General features: G+C 38.0%; 1 protein-coding gene across 8 annotated transcripts in view; it reads right to left on the bottom strand.

The window, feature by feature from the left end:
• The window catches only part of atp11a (ATPase phospholipid transporting 11A), a 99,229-nt gene that overhangs the window by 16,837 nt on the left and 62,105 nt on the right, over positions 1 to 20,287 (bottom strand). For 6 of the 8 annotated variants that reach the window (XM_026932031.3, XM_053229791.1, XM_053229792.1 and 3 more), the window contains exons 14-26: positions 19,029 to 19,195; positions 17,789 to 17,860; positions 17,037 to 17,110; positions 15,904 to 16,007; positions 13,082 to 13,263; positions 10,691 to 10,942; positions 9,796 to 9,970; positions 8,708 to 8,810; positions 7,571 to 7,716; positions 7,089 to 7,148; positions 6,842 to 6,969; positions 2,334 to 2,469; positions 1,792 to 1,815 (exon numbers count right to left, since the gene is read on the bottom strand). In XM_026932031.3, coding sequence (XP_026787832.1) covers positions 1,792 to 1,815; positions 2,334 to 2,469; positions 6,842 to 6,969; positions 7,089 to 7,148; positions 7,571 to 7,716; positions 8,708 to 8,810; positions 9,796 to 9,970; positions 10,691 to 10,942; positions 13,082 to 13,263; positions 15,904 to 16,007; positions 17,037 to 17,110; positions 17,789 to 17,860; positions 19,029 to 19,195 — 1,623 coding nt within the window. The remainder of the gene's footprint in view (positions 1 to 1,791; positions 1,816 to 2,333; positions 2,470 to 6,841; positions 6,970 to 7,088; positions 7,149 to 7,570; positions 7,717 to 8,707; positions 8,811 to 9,795; positions 9,971 to 10,690; positions 10,943 to 13,081; positions 13,264 to 15,903; positions 16,008 to 17,036; positions 17,111 to 17,788; positions 17,861 to 19,028; positions 19,196 to 20,287) is intronic. The other 2 variants (XM_026932030.3, XM_053229796.1) reach the window with 1 other exon arrangement.

Below are 20,287 nucleotides of genomic sequence, written 5' to 3'. Positions count from 1 at the left end.
TGAGCACGTCACATTACGCGTTTTAAGACCGCCGACTTTAAAACACAACCAACTTACAAGAAAAAGAATTGTGTTATGATGTGTGATTTTTCTCAGTGAAAACAAAATTGGGCTGAAAATGATACAGTATAAGACCAATTGAGCGTCGATTAATTGCTAGGAGGAGTAAAAAAAATTCCAATGTAATCATAGTTCAAGGTATGACTTCTAATTTGAGTTCTGCAGAAAAAAACAAAATTTAACTCCATCAAACATCTTAAAGAAAGTAACCTTTAAAAACAGGCAAAAATCAATACATGTCTATGGGGAACCTTTACTCCAAAATGGCTACTCTGTATATTTATCAGCGATCTTCTAAAATATCATTGACTGACTCCAAAAGTTAAAAAACAAACATGAAAAACAATCCACAGCAAACATGGAGAAATGCAGTGTAATGTTTAGAGGTTTAGTGAACACCATGTGAAGTTGATGAGTTGTTAATATCAGTGTAAAACATAAGACACATGAAGTAAACGCCAAAACAGGCACACGGTGAACTTTCCCCACTGTGAGAGGACAAAACGCAATGCTAAAACCACTGCAAGGACAAATTCTCTACAAAAAGCACTGCTACTTAGAATTATTTATGAGATCGCACAATACTTGAAAGTATATTTCTTCTAGGTGTATGTATAGTGGGATGGGCAATATGACAAAATATCATATCAGGATACTTGAAGACACTTCTATGATAAACAATATGTATCATGATTGTATAGGTTTGCTATCAAACTGCCAAAAAAAAATTGGCCAGTAGTGTTACATCTGGAAAAAGTAATGAAAAACCAGTTCGATGACACTTTTAAATAAAATGTACAAAAATTAATTACTTGACTCTTTTACAAGATTTGTAGCTTGATATACGAAAAAAATAGAGTTTGATGATATTTTAACGTGTATAAAAATAAAGAAAACACCGAAAAAGCGATTTTTTTTAAATAAAAAAAATTTGAATCATATAATGACACCTGAAGACATTTCTACAATATACAAATTGTATCGTAATATATATGTTTCCTAACAAACAAACAAATAAATAAACAAACAAACAGAGTACAGTAGTATACAGTAGTAAAAAAATAATAATAATTTGAAAAAGAAGAGAAAGTTTGACTTTGATGATACTTCTCAAAAAAAATCACTAAAATCTGATATATTTAAAGAGTTTTAAAGGTGTAACTTGATTAAAGTTGCTTTCAGAATTTGTAATTGGCAATAAAACATTTAAAAAGTGTCATAAAAAGATATTATCATATCCATGATATCTCAGATACTTGTACTGTAACTAATTAATCACAATATCCACAGTATGATTTCATACTGCCCAGCCCGAATGTATAACACATTATAATATTTATTTTCTCATGATCATTGGGTCACATGACCAAAAGGGTCATGTCTTCCAGTTTCCCTCTTTGCCCTTGCAGTGAGCTGTGAGATGATGGACAGGAAGTCCAACAAAACCTGTGAGGATGACTACAGTGCCACCTTTCTGGGAGTGTTTTTGCACCTGACACACACAAAGACAAAAACGTGCTCTAGTGTACTACACAATGAGACGGGAACATGAGAGGGGCGATGGATTAATCCTGCAGCACCCAGGCCTAATGAACGAGTGAAAAAGGGAGTGTTTTAGGACTTGATGATATGTGAGTGAGGGTCAGTGTTGGAGGAGGAAGGTGAGAGGGATAGAAACAGACCAAACTAAAACTAAAAAAAAGGATGAGAGACAGACAGGGACAGGCTTACCATCTGCGTGTTTGTGGCCATTAGCTGAGGAAAGGAAGACGGGGAAAAGGGAAAGAGGGGACAGGAAAGAGCAAGAAATAAGAGGAAGAAACAGAAAGAGAGAGAAAATAAATAAAAAATCAGCCAGAGAAGGGAGAAAGGGGAGAGGCAAAAAATAAAGAAAAATTAAGATGTTATAATAACACAAAAAAACCCCGAAACCAAATCAAACAGGAAACAGGCAATCCAAAAAGATTAATATGATCAAACTTGATGGCACAGAGAAAGATGTCCCAGCATGCTTTGTGTCATACATGAATGGAGAAGCATCTGTAATGGTTATAAATGTGTGCAAGCTGCCTCATTTTACCACTTTCTACATACACACGCGCACACACACGCACACACACACACACACACACCTCGCAATCCCTTGCTCTGACTGATAATTAACTTACTCAGTGGATGAAAAGAACTTAAAGATGAAAACAATGGTGTGAAAAATAAAGAGAAAACACTCATGAAAAAATAAACTGGCCGGTGGATGATGATTAAGTTGGTACCTGTCCGTTGCTGGTGAAGCTGGTGTTGTCGAATAGAAAGAAAGCACCAAAGAAAAAGACTAGTGCATCGAAGACTCCTAGAAATGTCCAGTAGATGAAGATGGGCCATTGGAGCAGAGAATTCTTCGCAATGTCTCTGAAAATCAAGAACAAGAAAGGAGTTTAGCAACACAAATTAAAATTAAGATGTAATTTTACATTGTGTGAAAGTAAATGCAATGAAATGCTTAAAAAAAAAGAGAGAGACCACACAAATAAACTTATACACAGAATAAACAAGGAAAATGGGCAAAAAAACCCCCAGGAAACTTGGAAAACAAGGCTCAGAGTTAACAATACAAAATATAACTAAATATATAGACAAAATATAGACTTCACAATGAGACAAACAGCATATAAAAACAAACTAATCAAGAGCTAAACACAGAAAACCTCGACACAATCAGGGAAAAAAACACACAGGAAAAACGTTCATATCCTAATCATGCTCCTGATTACTCCTAATACTGTGTGTAAATTTACACAGAAAAAGACTAACTAATGTAAACCTCGACTTGATCGACACCAGATCATATAATTTGCATGGATTTCTGCACTTATAGAAGTACTTTGGAGTCTCTATCAAAAACACATCCTCATGCTAGATCACTAGGTCTGGGAGAAAGAATATCATTGCGAAAATTTTGAAAAGGTTTTATATTATTTGAATGAATTAAAGAATATTAAAAAATATAAAGAAAGCAAGCCAACACAAATCCATAAATTATCTCCAGTGTCTCCAGTGACAGAGCTTTATAACAGTCAGCAGGTTTTCCACCATGGGAAAGTCTTCGGGACTGAATACTCTGCGCTGTCTGGTTTCTCAGTAACGTCACACTTTAAAAAAAAAAAAAAAAAAATCTTTCTAAATTTCACGAGAGAAAAAAAAGTGTCTGGTGAAGGAACAACACATAGGACATACTGTTCTAAGTAAAATTTCAATTTTATTCCATTTATTCCATTTTATTCTTTACTTGACAGAGTTCTGCACTTAGACTTTCATTATACTGTAAATGAGTTTCGAGTCAACATGTTTTCCATTCTTCTTTTTCGGTAAAGGAAAAAGGTGTCAAAATTCTTGTCCATGGTCATTACACATACATTACAGATGTGGTGGATAAATATTGAGATAAAAAAAACACTGGTGTATTCTTTTAATTTAACATTGCAACTGATTTTCTCTTATGTCCCCTTGGCTTTGCATTACAGTACCAAGACTTACTCCATATTCCTGTTAAACCCCTTAATACCCCAGGCTCCTAACCCCTGAATACTCTTTAATGCTGTACTACTATATGCTCCCTAATATACTTGTATAGGCTTGAAGCCTTCAGGAGTGCGCTCTTGAAAGCGCAGCTATAGATTGATTAAGCACTTAGTTAGCAGTATCGCTACAATACAACGATCCAAACAAGGCCGAGAGCCAACGGTGCTTTTCCTGCCTCTATGTAAAAGATAGTTTGTGTGCAATTACATCCACGAGCCAAAGGAAAACAGTGTATCGATTACTGGAACAAAGCAAAAAAGCTGAACAAACAAAGTCATCTGCTGCCAAATGAAAATTGCGAGGCCAGAAGTTTGTGAGCTGTAACAGAATAATGCATTCGATTAAAGTTTGAAATACAGAAATGTAATCTATAACAACATTCAAACTTTAGATCCCCAAGTACTGGTTTGAGAAATCCTAAAAGACTCTTACAGGATTACATCATCTAATAAAACAAAGCTGAAAACAATGTCTGAAAGCTAATAGCTAGCAGGAAGCATTCCACTCACTGGTCGTATTATGTATTAAACATTCTTTTGGGGTTTAAAAATCCTCATTAGTATGGTGTGTGGGTGATGATACCACGACCGGCTGGCATTAAAAGTGAAATCCTTTTTTCACTTGCGGTTCTGTGATGATGGAAATGATTTTTCCTGACAGTCTTCATGAAACGTCATCTAAGTACTCTCCTTCTGAGTGTGTGTTCACGCGTATAAGGTTCTGAATATGTTATAGAAAAAATTAAACATGACTGTTATAGGAAAATAATCAACAACATGGTGCTGTGATATAGATAACCATTACCAGTTTTCTACAATAGCATGGACTGAAGTGTTTTATTCCACTTCTTATACCACAACAATTTGCCAAGAATTACAATGATTACAATGTTTATTTATTAAAACTGCACTATTTTTGATCCATGACATTTATAGTTATATCTAATGTTGTGTTCCTGTTATGATTGACATCATAACAGCTATAAACAGCTGTTCCCTCCTGAAGTTCATAAGACGAAAGAGTCCTGAAGACTTTCCTGTTGCTGTTACAAAGCGCTGACACTGGAGACTCCTTCCAAAAAAAATCTCTTTACAGAAAATCTCACCATATCAACGATTATATGTTTGTTTTTGTGAAATAACTCTGTCATGTTACCACAGAAATCCAGTTTGTTCCATTTCATCATTAACAAATATCGCATTAAGATCATATAACCCCCTAGTGGTCACCCAGTTTTTACATAAAAAGAGACAAATGAAGTGAGCGCATGGAAGGCTATTGTTACATTTATCGAAGCATCTGCATTGGTGACACAAGGATTTCTGCATCGTTGTGTATTATTATTATTATTATTATTATTATTATGACTGTTATATTCAGTCATCGTGTGACTGGCTGCTTTGTGACCACTGCTCGTGTCCTAGCCGTACCTTTCTCTGCTCTTCCCACATCTGTTTGCAGCTTCTATTTGTGGGAAGGGATTTACAGAGTGTGTGCAAGGCTAATCTAATAGCTGCCCAGGTTCGTTTTTGCAGTGCTGCGCTTCCTGAAATAGGGAGACGATAGCGGTGTGACAAAGCTAACGAGATTACTGTCTCCTTTCTGGCTGCTACTTTCATACGGAGCGCCACATAAAAAAAGCAGAAAGCCATAAATAGAAAGAGAGCAATAAAGATTTATCTAATATACTTTATGACGGAAATATAACTCTTGAGATGGTGCGGTTTTAAAATGTGCAAATCCAACAGTTTTTGGTGCTTTGAATAATACCAGCCTCAGCTAAAAGAATAAGACAAAGTAGTGGTTGATTTGTGCTGTTTAATGATGCACAATCATGAGTAAGGCTTTTGTAAGTAGAGTTTAATGTGAAGTGAGATGGAGGATGGCTAAGAGGCTATAAAACCTTTTATCAGCGTTGTTGTTATCAGTGTTCCAGCTTCAGTCAGCTAAGAGACACACTTCAACCTGTCCCTTTTCGGTTTGCTTGCCCCTCTGGTCAATTTCAAGCCGTGTGTGTGTGCGTGTGTGTGTGTGTGTGTGTGTGTGCGCGTGATACAGTGGCTGCCACTGCTATAAATAGCCAGCATGTACAACACAATTTCTATTTAGTTCTTAGAAAGAGCAACAAAGATAAAACGCCCCAAAAGATCAGAGGCATCCACATGGGACGGTCGAAGAACTGTTTTATGATCACTACCCCACAGGAACAAACGTTATGTACTATAACACTGATTTTAGGATAGAAACATATACTAAGTTTACACTTCTGTATGATTTTTATCCATTTCCTCATAGTATAGGAGTTTTCCAATGGTTCTGGGTACCTACCTCACAATTAACGTCACCTTACAATGAAGCACAAAGTCTATCTCAGACATTCAGGGTTTAACAGTTTACTAGTTTCTAATCCCAGGCCTAACCTTACTTGAATTTATGAATGAATTTAAATTGAGCATATGAGATAAATCCCTAATCAGCTTATCCTTCAGTCCGTGGTCACATTTTCTTTACAGCAGAGCGTGTCGAATTAACAACATCAGCATCATGTTATTAATTCGACAACTCAAAATAACAACTTCAAAGTGTGACAAAATAGCTTCTATCCTTCACACACTGAGATTTCATGACTTCAGTTTAGTATACTGTGGATGGATTAATTTGTGTGGTGTCAGTATGTGACATAAAAACAAAACTAAAAATGCTAAACAGTGTGCTGTGCTGGATCAAGTGCTAGTTTATACTTTTCTGAAGAATTTGCAGTGACTAATGTGATAATTGCAACTAGGATTATTCAAGCAGCAATATATTAAACCAAATAGATGTTTATGTCAACACACACCATTTTCTCATTCATATATCACCATATATACACTTTTTTTTTCAATCATCTCTTGCTTTTACGTTACATCATATTACATCACCATTTGAGAGCAAGGAGAAAAAAAAATGTGTCTGTGTCTTCAGTCTGCATTTTCTATCTGCCAGTTGTTTTTGGGTTTAAAGGAAATGGTTTGTGTTTAATAGTGGTCTCTATTGAGAAAGCTCATATCTGATAGATCTACTCATGAAAAAACATCTGGCAACCCTGGAGGTGCGTAACTCAACTCTGAATATGCATAACTTTCCCTGCATAAATACTGATGTAACTTCTGAACGTATGCATGTCACCAATTCTTACAGCCCATGGTGTGTAAAGACTAACCTGTAAAGTGAAGGATCCCTTTTCAGGATGTCCATGTTGATGTGCTGCTCCATCAGACTGTAGAGCAGGATGGGCAGTGAGGTGAAGCTGATATTGTACAGTGTTAGATATGCTGTATCATATAGTGGCTGTAGAATGGAGGGGAAAAAAAAAGATTCACAATGCAAGGAAATGCAAACTCTAGAAATCACACATGAATGTTCTTCACATGCTCGGCAGTAAACATCTGGTGGTGCTGAATGCATACCTGCTGGGAGAAGCCACAGAAGAACTGATAAAGAAATTGGGGAAAGATGAAGCACACATTCTGGGGAAAGAGAGACAAAGAAAGAGAGATAAAAATGTATAGATTTTTGCTGCAGTCCCAAGAGCAAGTGGGGGAGAACAAAAAAAAAAAACACCACCACACATTATGAAGCATGAACTCACAGACTAAAAATAGCTCCAAGATTACATGGTGCTATTTTCCGGTAAAAAGCTACCTCACATTTCTCACAACAGAATATCTACAAAATGCCACACCATAGCATGCTGTGTACATGCTAAACAAAAGACATTTAATGTAATAAAATTACAAACAAATGCTATACAACAAAAAAAATACAGTATACGTATATATATATATATATATATATATATATATATATATATATATATATATATATATATATATATATATATATATAAATAAAACAATAAATGTTGCATGTACTACATGAAAACCTCTACCTTGTAGAAGAAGTATTGCACCAGCTCGGATATTCTGATATAGTAGTAATGGCCGTGCACCAGCAGCATCTTCTTCAGGTGCTTAAATTTTGGAATTGCATAGTCACTGTTGCGGGCTGCCTGTCTTCCCTCCTTACCCATGATGCCTAGAAACAGAAAGAACAGACTAGTCTTTAGTGGCCAAAGCGGGCAAGATAGTCGGGTAAAGAAGCAAACTGACGGCTTTGGGGAAAATCAGGGACGATGGCGGAAAGTCAAAAATAAAAAAGTGTTTTCGCATGTTTGTCACAGTGTATCACATCGGACATTACATTACATTAGCAATGGTACTGATGATTAGTCAATGTGGTTGGTGAGAAAAAATATTATAAAATGTAAAAATAAAATGTACGTAGCCCACATAAAGAACCAAACAGTCAAATCTAAAAATTATTATTAAGTTCTGAAAATGACATTTAAAAAAAAATAAAATAAAATTTTAAAGTTACTGAAGCCTTTTACAAATTTAAGGTATTATATGATATATAAGGAAATTTGAAAAAATTTTTTAGCAGTTTTAGCAGTCATGTAAAGTGTAATGAAACAAACCAGAGTATAAAAATATTTAAAAAAAAAAAAAAAAAAAGAAGAAGAAAGAATCATCAGATACTGTGCAATCATCCAGGCCAGCAGCAGTGTAAAAATACCTTAATATACTTTCTATCCTAATAATGCCACCACATACAGTAAATCATTTAAAAATATAGCCATTATTTACTTTTTCAGCGCTTCATCTTCACAGAGTTTATTGTGTGCATTTAAGAGACCCATAATCATCTGTTTTACTGTATGGTAGCTAAATCTGATGCCTAATTTACGCGTAAAGACTCCGTGCTGTCACGAGGGGGTGCATCATAATAGTAACTACTTTGTGATCACAGGGAGCACTCTTCCCTTCTGCCCTGGTTCACACAAATCACAACGGCGAAAGCATAAATCAGCAGTAAAGCCGCTGGAAGAGCTGCTGACTAGCAAGCTGGATGTGCAGCGGTATTGCAACAAGTAATATTTAACAGTTGAGGCCAATACAGCAGCTGTGTTTGTAGTTTTGCTGAAAGAGTGTCCAAAAATATCTACTGGTTGGAGGTACGTGCTTACCGATGCCCACGTGAGCTTCCAGGATCATGCTGACGTCATTCGCGCCGTCTCCGATGGCCAGAGTGATGGGATGCTCCTTTGACATCTTTATCAGCTTAACGATCTGAAAGAGCAAAACCATGTTTCAAGGAGAAGGCCTAACACGGCAATACTTCAAAAAATCAAGATGAGATGATAGGAAATGAGATGTGCTTGTGTGTTTCTTTACTTTGGGCCATTTAAAACGGTGACACTGTGAAACTGTGATATTTTTAAACTTGTTTATCACGCCTTGAAGATTTTAAACCATAACACCCCTAACTGTCTTAGACAAAATATAACACCAGTCTTGGATGAGCCACTCAAATGCAGCTCACAGTGACAGTACAAGAAAAGCTGAAAGGAGAAGGTTCTCATGGCGACAATAACGACAGCAAAGAGACTGAACAAGACACACACTGGATTGGGGTCATGCACTGGATGTGATGAACTGACAGGAATGATTCTCCTTCCCTTAACAACTTTTTTTTAAAAGGAAAAATTTTACAGCAAGAGTTTTAGCAGGATCTTGTACACACCCAGTCAAACTAAAGATCAACATAAAGCTGAAGCCCTTTAAAGTGGGTGAAAGCCTGTTAAACTGGGTGACTAATATCTGGGTCAACTGAAGAAAGATCTTACTGTCAGTCTACTCAACTGAATATTGCACAGGAAGTGATGCGGTGTCTCGCCTCCAACCATGTAACAAGAAGAGTGAACATGATTTCTAAAAGTGGAACATGTCCCGGAGATCAATATATCTTCACTGGTCCTGGAATTATGTCTATTTTACCCAATCATTTCTATACGATGGCATCAGCTTGCGCCTCTGACTCCTCCCACTCCTGAGCCTCGAGACACATCAGTAAATTCTGCTTAATTTTATGATCTGAAATCTCGAGCTACACACGATTGCTTTCTTGTGTGGAGGGAATTTCCATGTGGTTCAGTAGCAGGAAGCATGAACTCATGACATTAGATGGAAGTGACTGGTTAAAAGGAATGTCGTTCCAGTGATTCGGATCCAGGAACACGTCCCACGTCGACTGTAACAGGAAGTTCTGGGTTACCTGCGCTTTCTGAAGCGGGGCCATGCGGCAGCACAGCACAGCGCTGCAGTTCCTGCAGATCTCCAGGAAGATCTCCTTGTAGTTTCCTGTACTGCCGTTCTGCGCCGGTTTCAGCACTGCAGACAGAGTGGCTCCGTCAATGATCAGCCCGTAGTCCTGGAACTCATTAGACAGGCTGCGGAAACACACACATACACACAGTGTATGTTAAAGGAATAAGTGCCGCATGATGCATCTTCTGTTAATCGCTATAGCAGTACTAACGTTTATATTAGTAATCCAATGAGCTTGGTATGAAACACTATTTTTGTTCCATGTGTAGTTGTTCATTAATCGATCTGAGCTTTGATGGCCGATTCTCATACTACATTTGTTACTGAAGTTCCTAATATTATCCATAGTTTAGGGATAAACCAATTTATAACATTTCCAATTTGTAACATATTTAAGCCGTGTAAAGGAAAACAATTGCATGTGCATTGATTCATTTTGTGCATTATGTTTGATTCTATTACTGTGTGTGTGTGTGTTTATCTACATAAATAAACTCCTGTGCTGACTGAGCATACTGTATGCATGATGTATATTATTCATATACTGGGTCTTCTCATAACCATAGCTCCATTTTCCAAATCACTTGAGCATGCAATGCATAATATGTTTGATTCTCTCTCTCCGTGTCTGTGTGTGTGTGTGTGTGTGTGTGTCTGTATCCACTTATCACATCTGTCAGAACATACAGCATGTCTTATACATACAGCATCTCTTATGTTTTACACATACTACACTGTGGGTGTCTCAAACCATCTCCATGTTTAGGGCGCAGATTCTATCCATGTGTGTGTGTGTGTGTGTGTGTGTGTGTGTGTGTGTGTGTGTGTGTGTGTATACCCACCCAGAGAACGTGTCTCGGCTCATGGTGCCGTGCTGCCGCAGTACGGTTCTGCTCAGGTCGAACAGCACATCGTGCAGGCTCTGCTCCTCCGTCCTCTTTGTGGTCAGCTCCAGGATCTGTGTGCTCCTGCGGAACAGCTTGCTGGCGTAGCACGTGGCAGCCGCTGTCTCCATCTTGTCACCAGTGAGGACCCATACCTTCATGCCTGCTTTGTGCAGAGACTCGATGGTGTCGGCTGCTTTGTCCTGTAGCCTGGAAATGAGAATCCAAAGATGAAAAGAGTTTATACGATCAGACAGTATAAACAGTAGCATTTAAAAAAAAATAAAGGTATACTTGACTCAAAAGATATGAAAGCATGCAAGCTAATCAATACAAAACTGACTTCAACCATTTTTTTCTTCAAGATTAGGCATCTTCACAATGTCCTACAACAGGAGCTATTACACGCCTATAACAGCAAAATATAGATATTTCAAATCTGATTACTGTTTTGTGGTGGGTGATTCTTAAAATGTGCCTTACATTCATGTTTTCATGTAATTAATGTTATTAATGCTAAACAGCATGAGAATTCTCCTTGGATTTTCACACACAACAGTCTCTACAGTTTTCACAGAATGGTACGAAAAACAAAAAACATCCAGTAAGCAGCAGTTCTGCAAGTGGAAACATCATGTTGATGAGAGACATCAGAGGATAATGATTCCTGACTCAAGCTAACAGAGAGGCTACGATAACAAATAAGCAACCGTGATGAGTAGAAAAGCATCTCAGAATGCACAACATGTCAATCCTTCAGGCGGATAGGCTACAACAGCTGAACACCACATCAGGTTCCACCCCGTCAACACCACGTCTTGCTAAGGTGCTCTTCAATAAGTGTACAGTGAGGGTACAGTATATTAACAACTAAATACATTGTGCTTAATGGTGTCCACTATGTATTACTCAGATAGTGTATACAGTACAAGTGTGCTTTTTTTTTTTTTTTGCTGAAGTTACACTATCACTAGCAGTACAGTAGCAGTTCTCTGCTCTCGGTAGTGGTGAGAGGAGCTGATCCTGAGTCGTCCTGTCACAGGCTGCTTCACTCGATAATTAAGCCGCACAGCAGCAAGGAGTCGCAGTCCTGCTCCGCTGCCAGACAATTACTGCACGAAACCCCCCGCTGAGCATCGCCCGCTGCACTGCGACTCATCAAGAGCTGCCAGGACTCATTCTGCTCCAGGCTCAACGCTTTCATTTGGGTCTGTCTCACTCCTGCACATTCCTTCACTCCCGCTGCCACTGTTTGGATTTCTAACCCTTTATTTAACTTACACTCGGGCAACCGACGTGAACTCGGTGTTTTTTTTAGACTCCACATCACCCTTTAACCCTCAATTTCATCCAGTTTATTTGTCTTCCAAAGGGAGATTTGGGAATTTAAGGCACTTTATTTGCTGTCTGACTTCACTGCAAAGTCGAAGACATTCAACAAGCACCTCATGTACTTTCACATTTTCACAGCTGCCAACCCTGAAGAGGAATAATGTGTAGTCCCACAGAGGGGGAAGGAGAGGGTTGATATATACACACACTCAGGTTTCTACCTTCGAAATGTGATTTGTGAAAGGACTATATTGAAAATGTACCATAATTTTACCCCAACAAACCCTCTGTTCTAGGAAAAACATGCTACATACAGCAATTAATAAGAAATAAGACAGACAAGTGGCATCTTTTTCTCTCCAAGCACCTGGTGGTTACCATTAAAAACCTGATATGTACACATACAGATTGAATGCATCTGCACTGATGATCATCGTGATTATTTGTTATTATGTTGTTGGTCCATTTAATCTTAATTCTTGGTCCTTTTTTGGCTGAAATATTGTCTGTCACAGCATTCATTCATTCCAGATTCACTCCATTGGGTCATCTGCTGTCTGTTTTTTATTTGTTGAAGATTCATTTGATGTATTTGTGTGCAGTATACTCTGATGTAAAAATGCAGCGTTCCAATGTAAAACAAGTAAACGTCTGCATTTTGCTCTTCAGCAAGTTCTTTCGTTCTCACTCTCACGTAATCCTGATTTGCTTGACTAATAACTTTATACATGAAGTCCGGTTTGACAGACTTCTAAGAGCATTACCTGTATCCCTACTCCATCAAGATGCCGCACTGCTGGCCACAAATCGATTCAAGCGGGGCTCTAATTACTTTACCCCCACTTTAATTGCTGACAGCGGACCCTAACGGATGGACTTTATTGACTGGCTGAGCATGCGTGACTGCTGCATCGGTACATACAGAACGTACACGTACAGGAGGGACAATTATATTGATGTCAGACTGAATCTGATTCATAATCCATTTTGATTCCGAGTCCTTGATTCATGACTCACCTGTCCTCGACAGCTGTTGCTCCCAACAGGATGAAATCCCTCTCGATGAGATCATACGCCTCAGCCAGCTTCCTGTCCCGCTCATGCAGAGCTAGCTTAGCGCTGCTGATAAGACGACAAACTTGCTCGTAGTCCTCCCGAGTCAGCTTCTTGTACGCTACACAAAGTGTCCGCAAACCCTCCTAATGTGGAAGCAAGAAGGTTAAACATGCAAACATGAGCATTTATAAGGAAAATGTAACAGACTATAAGTGACAACACACAGGCAGAGGATATACTAAGTAACCTTTTCAGATATAAATGGCATTCTACAGGAGATATATGTGACATCATTGTTTATATATATATATATATATATATATATATATATATATATATATATAAAATAAATACTAATCTGAAATATTAAAGTTTATGATAAAATTATGATATTGTTTGTAAACCCTGGACACAATAGGCATAACACTAACACTGTTTCACAGTGTATCTTCTGTATACTGTAATATATACAGTAGCGCAAAAGTTTACACTTCCTATGACTTTTGAAGGGGGAAAAAGAAACTAAGAAAATCTGTATCTTGTCATCTAAACCAAAAAACGTTACAATAAAATGTGGATGTTACCAATAAGAAAGTAACAATTCATATTATACAACTGTTAGTTCCGGTCCACTAATCTGATTGGTCAAGCAGCATTCTAAGAGTAACTTTTGACTCAAAACATGAAAGCTCGTCAATTGAAGATGAAAAGGAAGACACCAATTTTACCCGAAGCACCTTTACCGGGAGCGTACAAATCAATGTGAGATGGTTAGCAGACGTGCTATAAAGTGTGTGTGTGGTACTTCGGGATCTGTTTCTGCTAGCGGAGCAAAAATAAACAGAACATTTGGCCATATTTTTTTTAAACGTCACTTACTCAATATTAATGTTGTATTAATGTTAATCAATACAACATTAATGTTAATGTAATTAATGTTGATATTAACTGTTGTATAAAAGCAATATTGCACTCGCAATCACTCAGTTATACTGAATATCTTCCTGTGGGCTCGTGCCTGCGATGAATCACAGATGTGCCGATATTCAGTATATCTGCACGCTTGCTTAAATATATGGCAAAATCAATAGATAACTAGTCTGGAAAAAAATCTAATTTGGATTCGAATATATAATCCAGTTGGGGTGTGTTATGTTTAAACTACCATATCAGATAACAAATTTTCTTATGGGAAAGTGTGCCGGCTTAACTGGCAAATGTGAATGAAAAACTGATGAAAAACTCATTTTAAAAAGCAATTCTGCTAGCAAACTGTCCATCAGTGTAACTGCTGGAGTTTGAGTGTTCCTTTTAATATATCACATGTGACACTGTTGTTCATTCAACCCTATTCAGCCTAGTGAGTGCTCTTGTTCTATCCGACTCACTATAGTAACCACATCCAAATTTACATCATCTCTAATCAACAGGCCCTGGTGACTCTATCAACACCGGGGTGGAGTGAGAGAGAGTCAGATTCCCACTGCAGCTCAGCGCGAGCCTGAATATACTTTGAAAAAATGAACCTGACCTAAGATCAGATTTCCCCAAACCAAAAATAGCGATCAACAACAATGCTCTGATATGCTTTGCAGATTACAGGCTTTAAATATGGAGGATGACTAGATGCACATTCCTTTTATTAGGAGCACTTGCTCTAACATGCTCTTATATCTGATCAGCCAGTCATGTGTCAGCATGTGCAGTGCATAGGATCATGCAGATACAGGTCAAGAGCTTCAGCTAATATTCACATCAAACATCAGAATGGAGAGAAATGTGATCAGGGGTTGTGTTTCTGCTCCCCACAGTTGTAAAGAGTGGTTATGAAAGTTATCATAGCCGTCCTGACAAGGTGCTTCTGCAGAAGTGCTGCTCACTGGATGTTTTTTGTTTTTCGCACCATTCGCACCATTTTCTGTGGATACTGGCGAGCGATGCAGCGGCGCTTTAGTGCTTTAGTCTGTCCAGCCCTCTCACCTCTTCATCTGTATTCCCTGATCCAAAAGATCAACTTCCATAGTTCCAGAGTAGAATCTCTGCCATGACTCAGTAGAAATGCGTCGTACTGCATTTTGGAGCTTTGAGTCCAACGTTCGCTGTCTTCACTAATTCTGTGCTGGGTTTCTCATTATTACGACATTGAGCATTGCTTGAAATTATCACATCATTCTGACAAGGTGTTTCCGCCTGCAGAAGGAAGTTTTTTGTTTTTCGTACCATTCTGAGTAAATTCTAAAAGACTGATTTGTGTGTGAAAATCCCAAGAGATCAGCAGTTTCTGAAATACTCAAAGTCACTGAGACCACACTTTACCCCTGTTCTGATGTTTGAACATTAACTAAAGTAACTAAAGTTCTTGACCTGTGAAGAACCTTGACCTGTGTCATGATTTTATTATTGTGCTGCTGCCACATGATTGGCTGATTGGATAATTGGAAATGACTAAGCAGGGGTACAGGTGTTCCTAATAAAGAGAGTATTAAGTGTATAACCAAACGCAGTCACCAGTATAACCCTGTGTTTAGCCATTTTTGTTTTAAAATCTTAAAAGATTTCCAGGACAAAAAAAAAAATGTCCATAGCATTTGAAAACCTAATGGGAGTTTTGCAGCTAGGGTTTTATTTTCCTATATTCCTGATGCCAAGGTGCAGTAAAAACTCCTAACCAAGCAAAAAATATCCAAGAAACACAAGATTCTTGAAGGCACTGGCATTATTACGTGTGCTAGCTATAAATAACTTCAGGTGAAATGATAAATGAGGCACATTTTTTTGCTCACCACAGCGTTACGCTCTACCCGAGCTCGGACCTGGTCTACTTTCCCTGAGATGACTCGGGGAAAAATGGACGAGTCGGCACCTTTACAGAACAGGTAAAAGTCCCCTGAGATCGACAAAGAAAACATACAAATAAAAAACAATTAATTAAAAATCAAACAAAGAAAACAAGCCAAACAGGGCTGACACTACTACAATTTATTTACATCAATGTGTATTTTATCTATGTGTTCTGTCCCTTTCTTTTTGTTTAGGGTTTGTTGTAGTATGTAGGCCACATTAGCATGCTTATCACACACTGACCCAGTTGAGTAAATGTGCTGGATCTGTTTGTGAGTAGGCAGGCACAAAGCTCAGCAGGAATGCTTAATCATGGCAATGGCAGGCAGACATCTACATGTTGGTCTATTTTCACTTTGGTTAACAGTTTCCTACATTCCCCACACCATCATTCAACTACCTGCGGATACTGGCGAGTGATGCAGCGGCGCTTTAGTGCTTTACTCTGTCCAGCCCTCTCACCTCTTCATCTGTACTTCCTGATCCAACAGATCAGCTTCCACGGCTTCAACTTTCATGCTAATAATGCTGTCTACGCCATCACACTCGTCATCTCGGAGATCTAGGATAACTAGCCGATTAGAATCTCTGCCATGATTCAGTAGAAATGCGTCGTACTGCATTTTAAAGCTTTGAGTCCGACGTTCGGTGTCTTCACTAATTCTATTCTATCTATGGGTTTCTCATTATTACAAACATTTTCGCCTATTAAACACCATTGTATCTGCGCTAGCAGTTGGAGTGATGAACCATGGCTGATGTGAGCTTGAAAAGACACTAAATTTGTAAATAGGAAATAGGAAATAGGAATAGAATTAAAAAATACTAAATAGTCATTAACTCCAAGGTGATATCAGCAAACCCAGCCCTGATTTTATCATCATGAAGTCTTTAAATCTAAGCATGTCGCTGCTGTTTTACAAGCACTTGGTTAGTAAAAGTAAATATCATGACACATATCGTGAATAGTTAAATCTCATGTGAGATTTTTACTAAATCACTCCCCCTTAATGTGACATGCTGTGTAGCTAAATCATAGAGAAATACAGTGTGTTTTAGTGCTTAGTGGTCTTACCTGAGCTGGATCTGACGATAACACTCATTCTCCGTCTCACAGAGTCGAAGTTTAACACCTCCAGCAATTCAAACCTGGAAACACACACACACACACACACACACACACAAATATGAGCAGTGTTTTCTTTTTATTGAGCAGATGGGCACCACAGCTGAACGGTGTCAATGTGATTATACATCCCTGAGCCAAAGGAAATGAGTAACTGACTAAGTGACTCACACACAGTAGGCCTCACAATACACACACACACACACACACACACACACACAAACACACACACACACACAAACACACACAGAGAACAATAGGTGGTGTACACTAGGCCCTCAGAGATATTTTTGATCTATGATACAAACACTGGTGTGTGTGTGTGTGTGTGTGTGTGTGTGTGTGTGTCCCCTTATGCACTCCTCTGTAAGGCATCATGTTGCTCAGCTAATTACAGCCGTTTCAGACATGCACTTTGTCCTCCAGGGCAGGAGTGAAGGTCACAAACATTACGTCTGCATGGCTTACACACAACATGCATACACACCTGTTCCTACACACCTCCTAATTACCCTACAGTGCAGAGAGTACGTCTAGACAACTTCATCGGTCAAGTTTGTGCATCCAGTCAGAACACACATAACACTATTACGCAAACAACTGTGATTATTTCTCACGTGAGTGTATGTGTAAGTCACTTAATCCCCTCAATATCAAATTTAGTATTTGTTTAGTGTGTTATTCTAGCGTTGTGGACTCGCCTCTCGATCTCTTCCTCCCTGTTCAGGATCTCCATGTGGTTGTCCTTCAGTCGCAGGTAGGTGAAGCCCAGCCTGACAACAACAGAGAGAGGTTTTAGATGAGTGACCACTGATCCAGGTTTAGTGTAGAGGTGTGTGAGGTGTGTTACAACAGGAGAAACAGTAAACTGTACAGTGCAGGCAGGTCCCAGGAACATGAGTGAGAAACACTGATCTGGTTACTGCCATCATTCGTTTTTCTGCAATGTCAAGGTTTTTAAGGTCTCATAACATAGTAAATAGATCATTGTCTCCAAAATGTATACAAAAATTTACTGCATAGTTTACTTATATTACACTGCTTTAAAATGTATCTTAATACATTTAATAAAAAAACAAAGGAAAAGATAAACCACAGGCATGAGATTTAGTTGTGACAGAATTGTAACTAAATGTTAATTAAGAGTAATAAATGTGTCAATAATAATAATAATAATAATAATAATAATAATAATAATAATATTAATATTATTATTATTATTATTATTATTATTATTATTATTATTTGCAGTAGTAGTAGCTGTATTGGTACTATTGTATTAGTAATAGTATTATTTGTATTAACAACATTAGTATCAGTAGTAGTAGTATTTGTATTATTAGTATTATTTTTTATATTATTAGCATTGTTAATATTAGTAGTAGTAATAGTATTTGTATTATTAGTATCAGTAGTAGTAGTGGCACCCTTTTCCTGTCTCATCATCTTCAAGCTTCGACAATATAAATGTACCACTATCAGGTCAATAATTGAGTTGTAACTCAATTGAAGTGAACTGAATGAAACTGAATTGAATAAAACTGGGTGTCACAGGATTGGTCCATGGAATTTACCGGAGCCAATCATTTGTCACGTTATCACAACATGACTAATTTGAATAAAATAGAGAAAATCTTAATTTGAATGTTGCTGGACACTGACACAAACTTGTACAGGAAGTGAAGAGCTGTCTCTCACTTTGCTGCCGATAGTATGAGCACAGGGTAAGAATGAAGAGAATGGATTGTTAATCTCAGGGCCTCAGGAGGATCAGTGTATTCTGTATGCTGTAATGTTATTTCATACGTAATGGAGACAAAAGTGAGGTGAGTGTTAAATCCTGTATTATAACACCTTGTGTGTGTTTGTGTGTTAGTTTTCCATCCTAGTGTGTTCTTTATTTATGCATGCACAACTGCGTGTGTGTGTGTGTTCTCTCACCTCTTCATGCCCTCCACCAGCGCCACCTCATCAGGAGAGGAGGAGATGTAGAAGGACGAGGATTTTCCCTGGTGGATTCCCCTCTTAATGCCATCCACCGTCTCTTCCTCCTTCACCTGCACTGTGTGACACAAGCATAGCGCCCGGAAAAACAGCTCCTCGTGCTCCTGAAATCAGAACATTGATACATATGAGGGTAATGTCGGTCATGCTGGTCATCCACAATATGAATAACATGAATGTACTTTATCAGAATTTCTCTCATTTTGATGTAAAGTGGACGGAGCTAATCTTACATGAAGCTTGCAAAGGATTTCTCACTAATTTTCAGGTATTCTTACTAATCACATGTTTGTTGTCACACCTACATAGCTTTTTATCCAGACTTTTTATTCTTTCTTTGGTGATCTCTTCAAATTGGAGCAACTGCATGAGCAGGTAGGTATCTAGCAACACGAGCAATTCTGTAATTCCATAGATCTGTGCATGTAGGGTTGGTCAAACCTGATTCTTCTTGTGTTTAGATCTGCTTACAGTGTGCTAATTAGGAAATCAGACATGTTTTTGGGAGGTGGAAGGAAACTAGAGAAGTGAAAAGAAACCCACTCAGACATGGGGAGAACATGTGAAACTCCACACAGACAGTAACCTGAGCTCAGGATCCATCCACGGACCCTGGAGCTGTGAGGTGGTAGCGTTTGCTGGAACTTTGCCGGAAATAACACTCAACTTTGGTATCAGTTTGAATTTTTTTACACCAATTCCCAGGAACCATGTTTGAAAATGGATCGCTTACCGCATACTTCAACAAGAAACTGAATATTATTGCAGCTTACCATAGAATAGAACTTCTAGAATAAATGAGGTTTAAAAAACTGCATTGTAGAAGTGATAAGGTCTTTCTTATAAAGAGAGAGAGTCCTTTAATTTTTAACAGTATGTTCCTGGCAGACAGGAAATGTGCAACCTCACTGACTGGCTTATGAATTTTATATATGAAAGTGACCCTGTAATTGTACCTAATACAACTTTATACAACATAATATTTAGGTGATGTATTGTAATAGATGAGCGGTCCTGTGCTTAAGCTGACAAAAGCTGTATTTTGTAATAATTGGAGAACATTTTTTTTCTGTGTGTGTTTACTTTTTTAACCTCGTACTTTTCTTTTTCTTCACATTTTTTTGTTGTTTTTGCATCAAGACTACACGTTTTGGGGTGCCAATATTTAAAACCAGCTTCTTATGCAACAACATAAT

The sequence above is a fragment of the Pangasianodon hypophthalmus genome, chromosome 26 (genome assembly GCF_027358585.1).
Source record: "Pangasianodon hypophthalmus isolate fPanHyp1 chromosome 26, fPanHyp1.pri, whole genome shotgun sequence".
Classification (NCBI taxonomy): domain Eukaryota; kingdom Metazoa; phylum Chordata; class Actinopteri; order Siluriformes; family Pangasiidae; genus Pangasianodon; species Pangasianodon hypophthalmus.
Note: the sequence above shows the minus strand (reverse complement) of the source record. Positions and strands in the feature narration are given on the sequence as shown.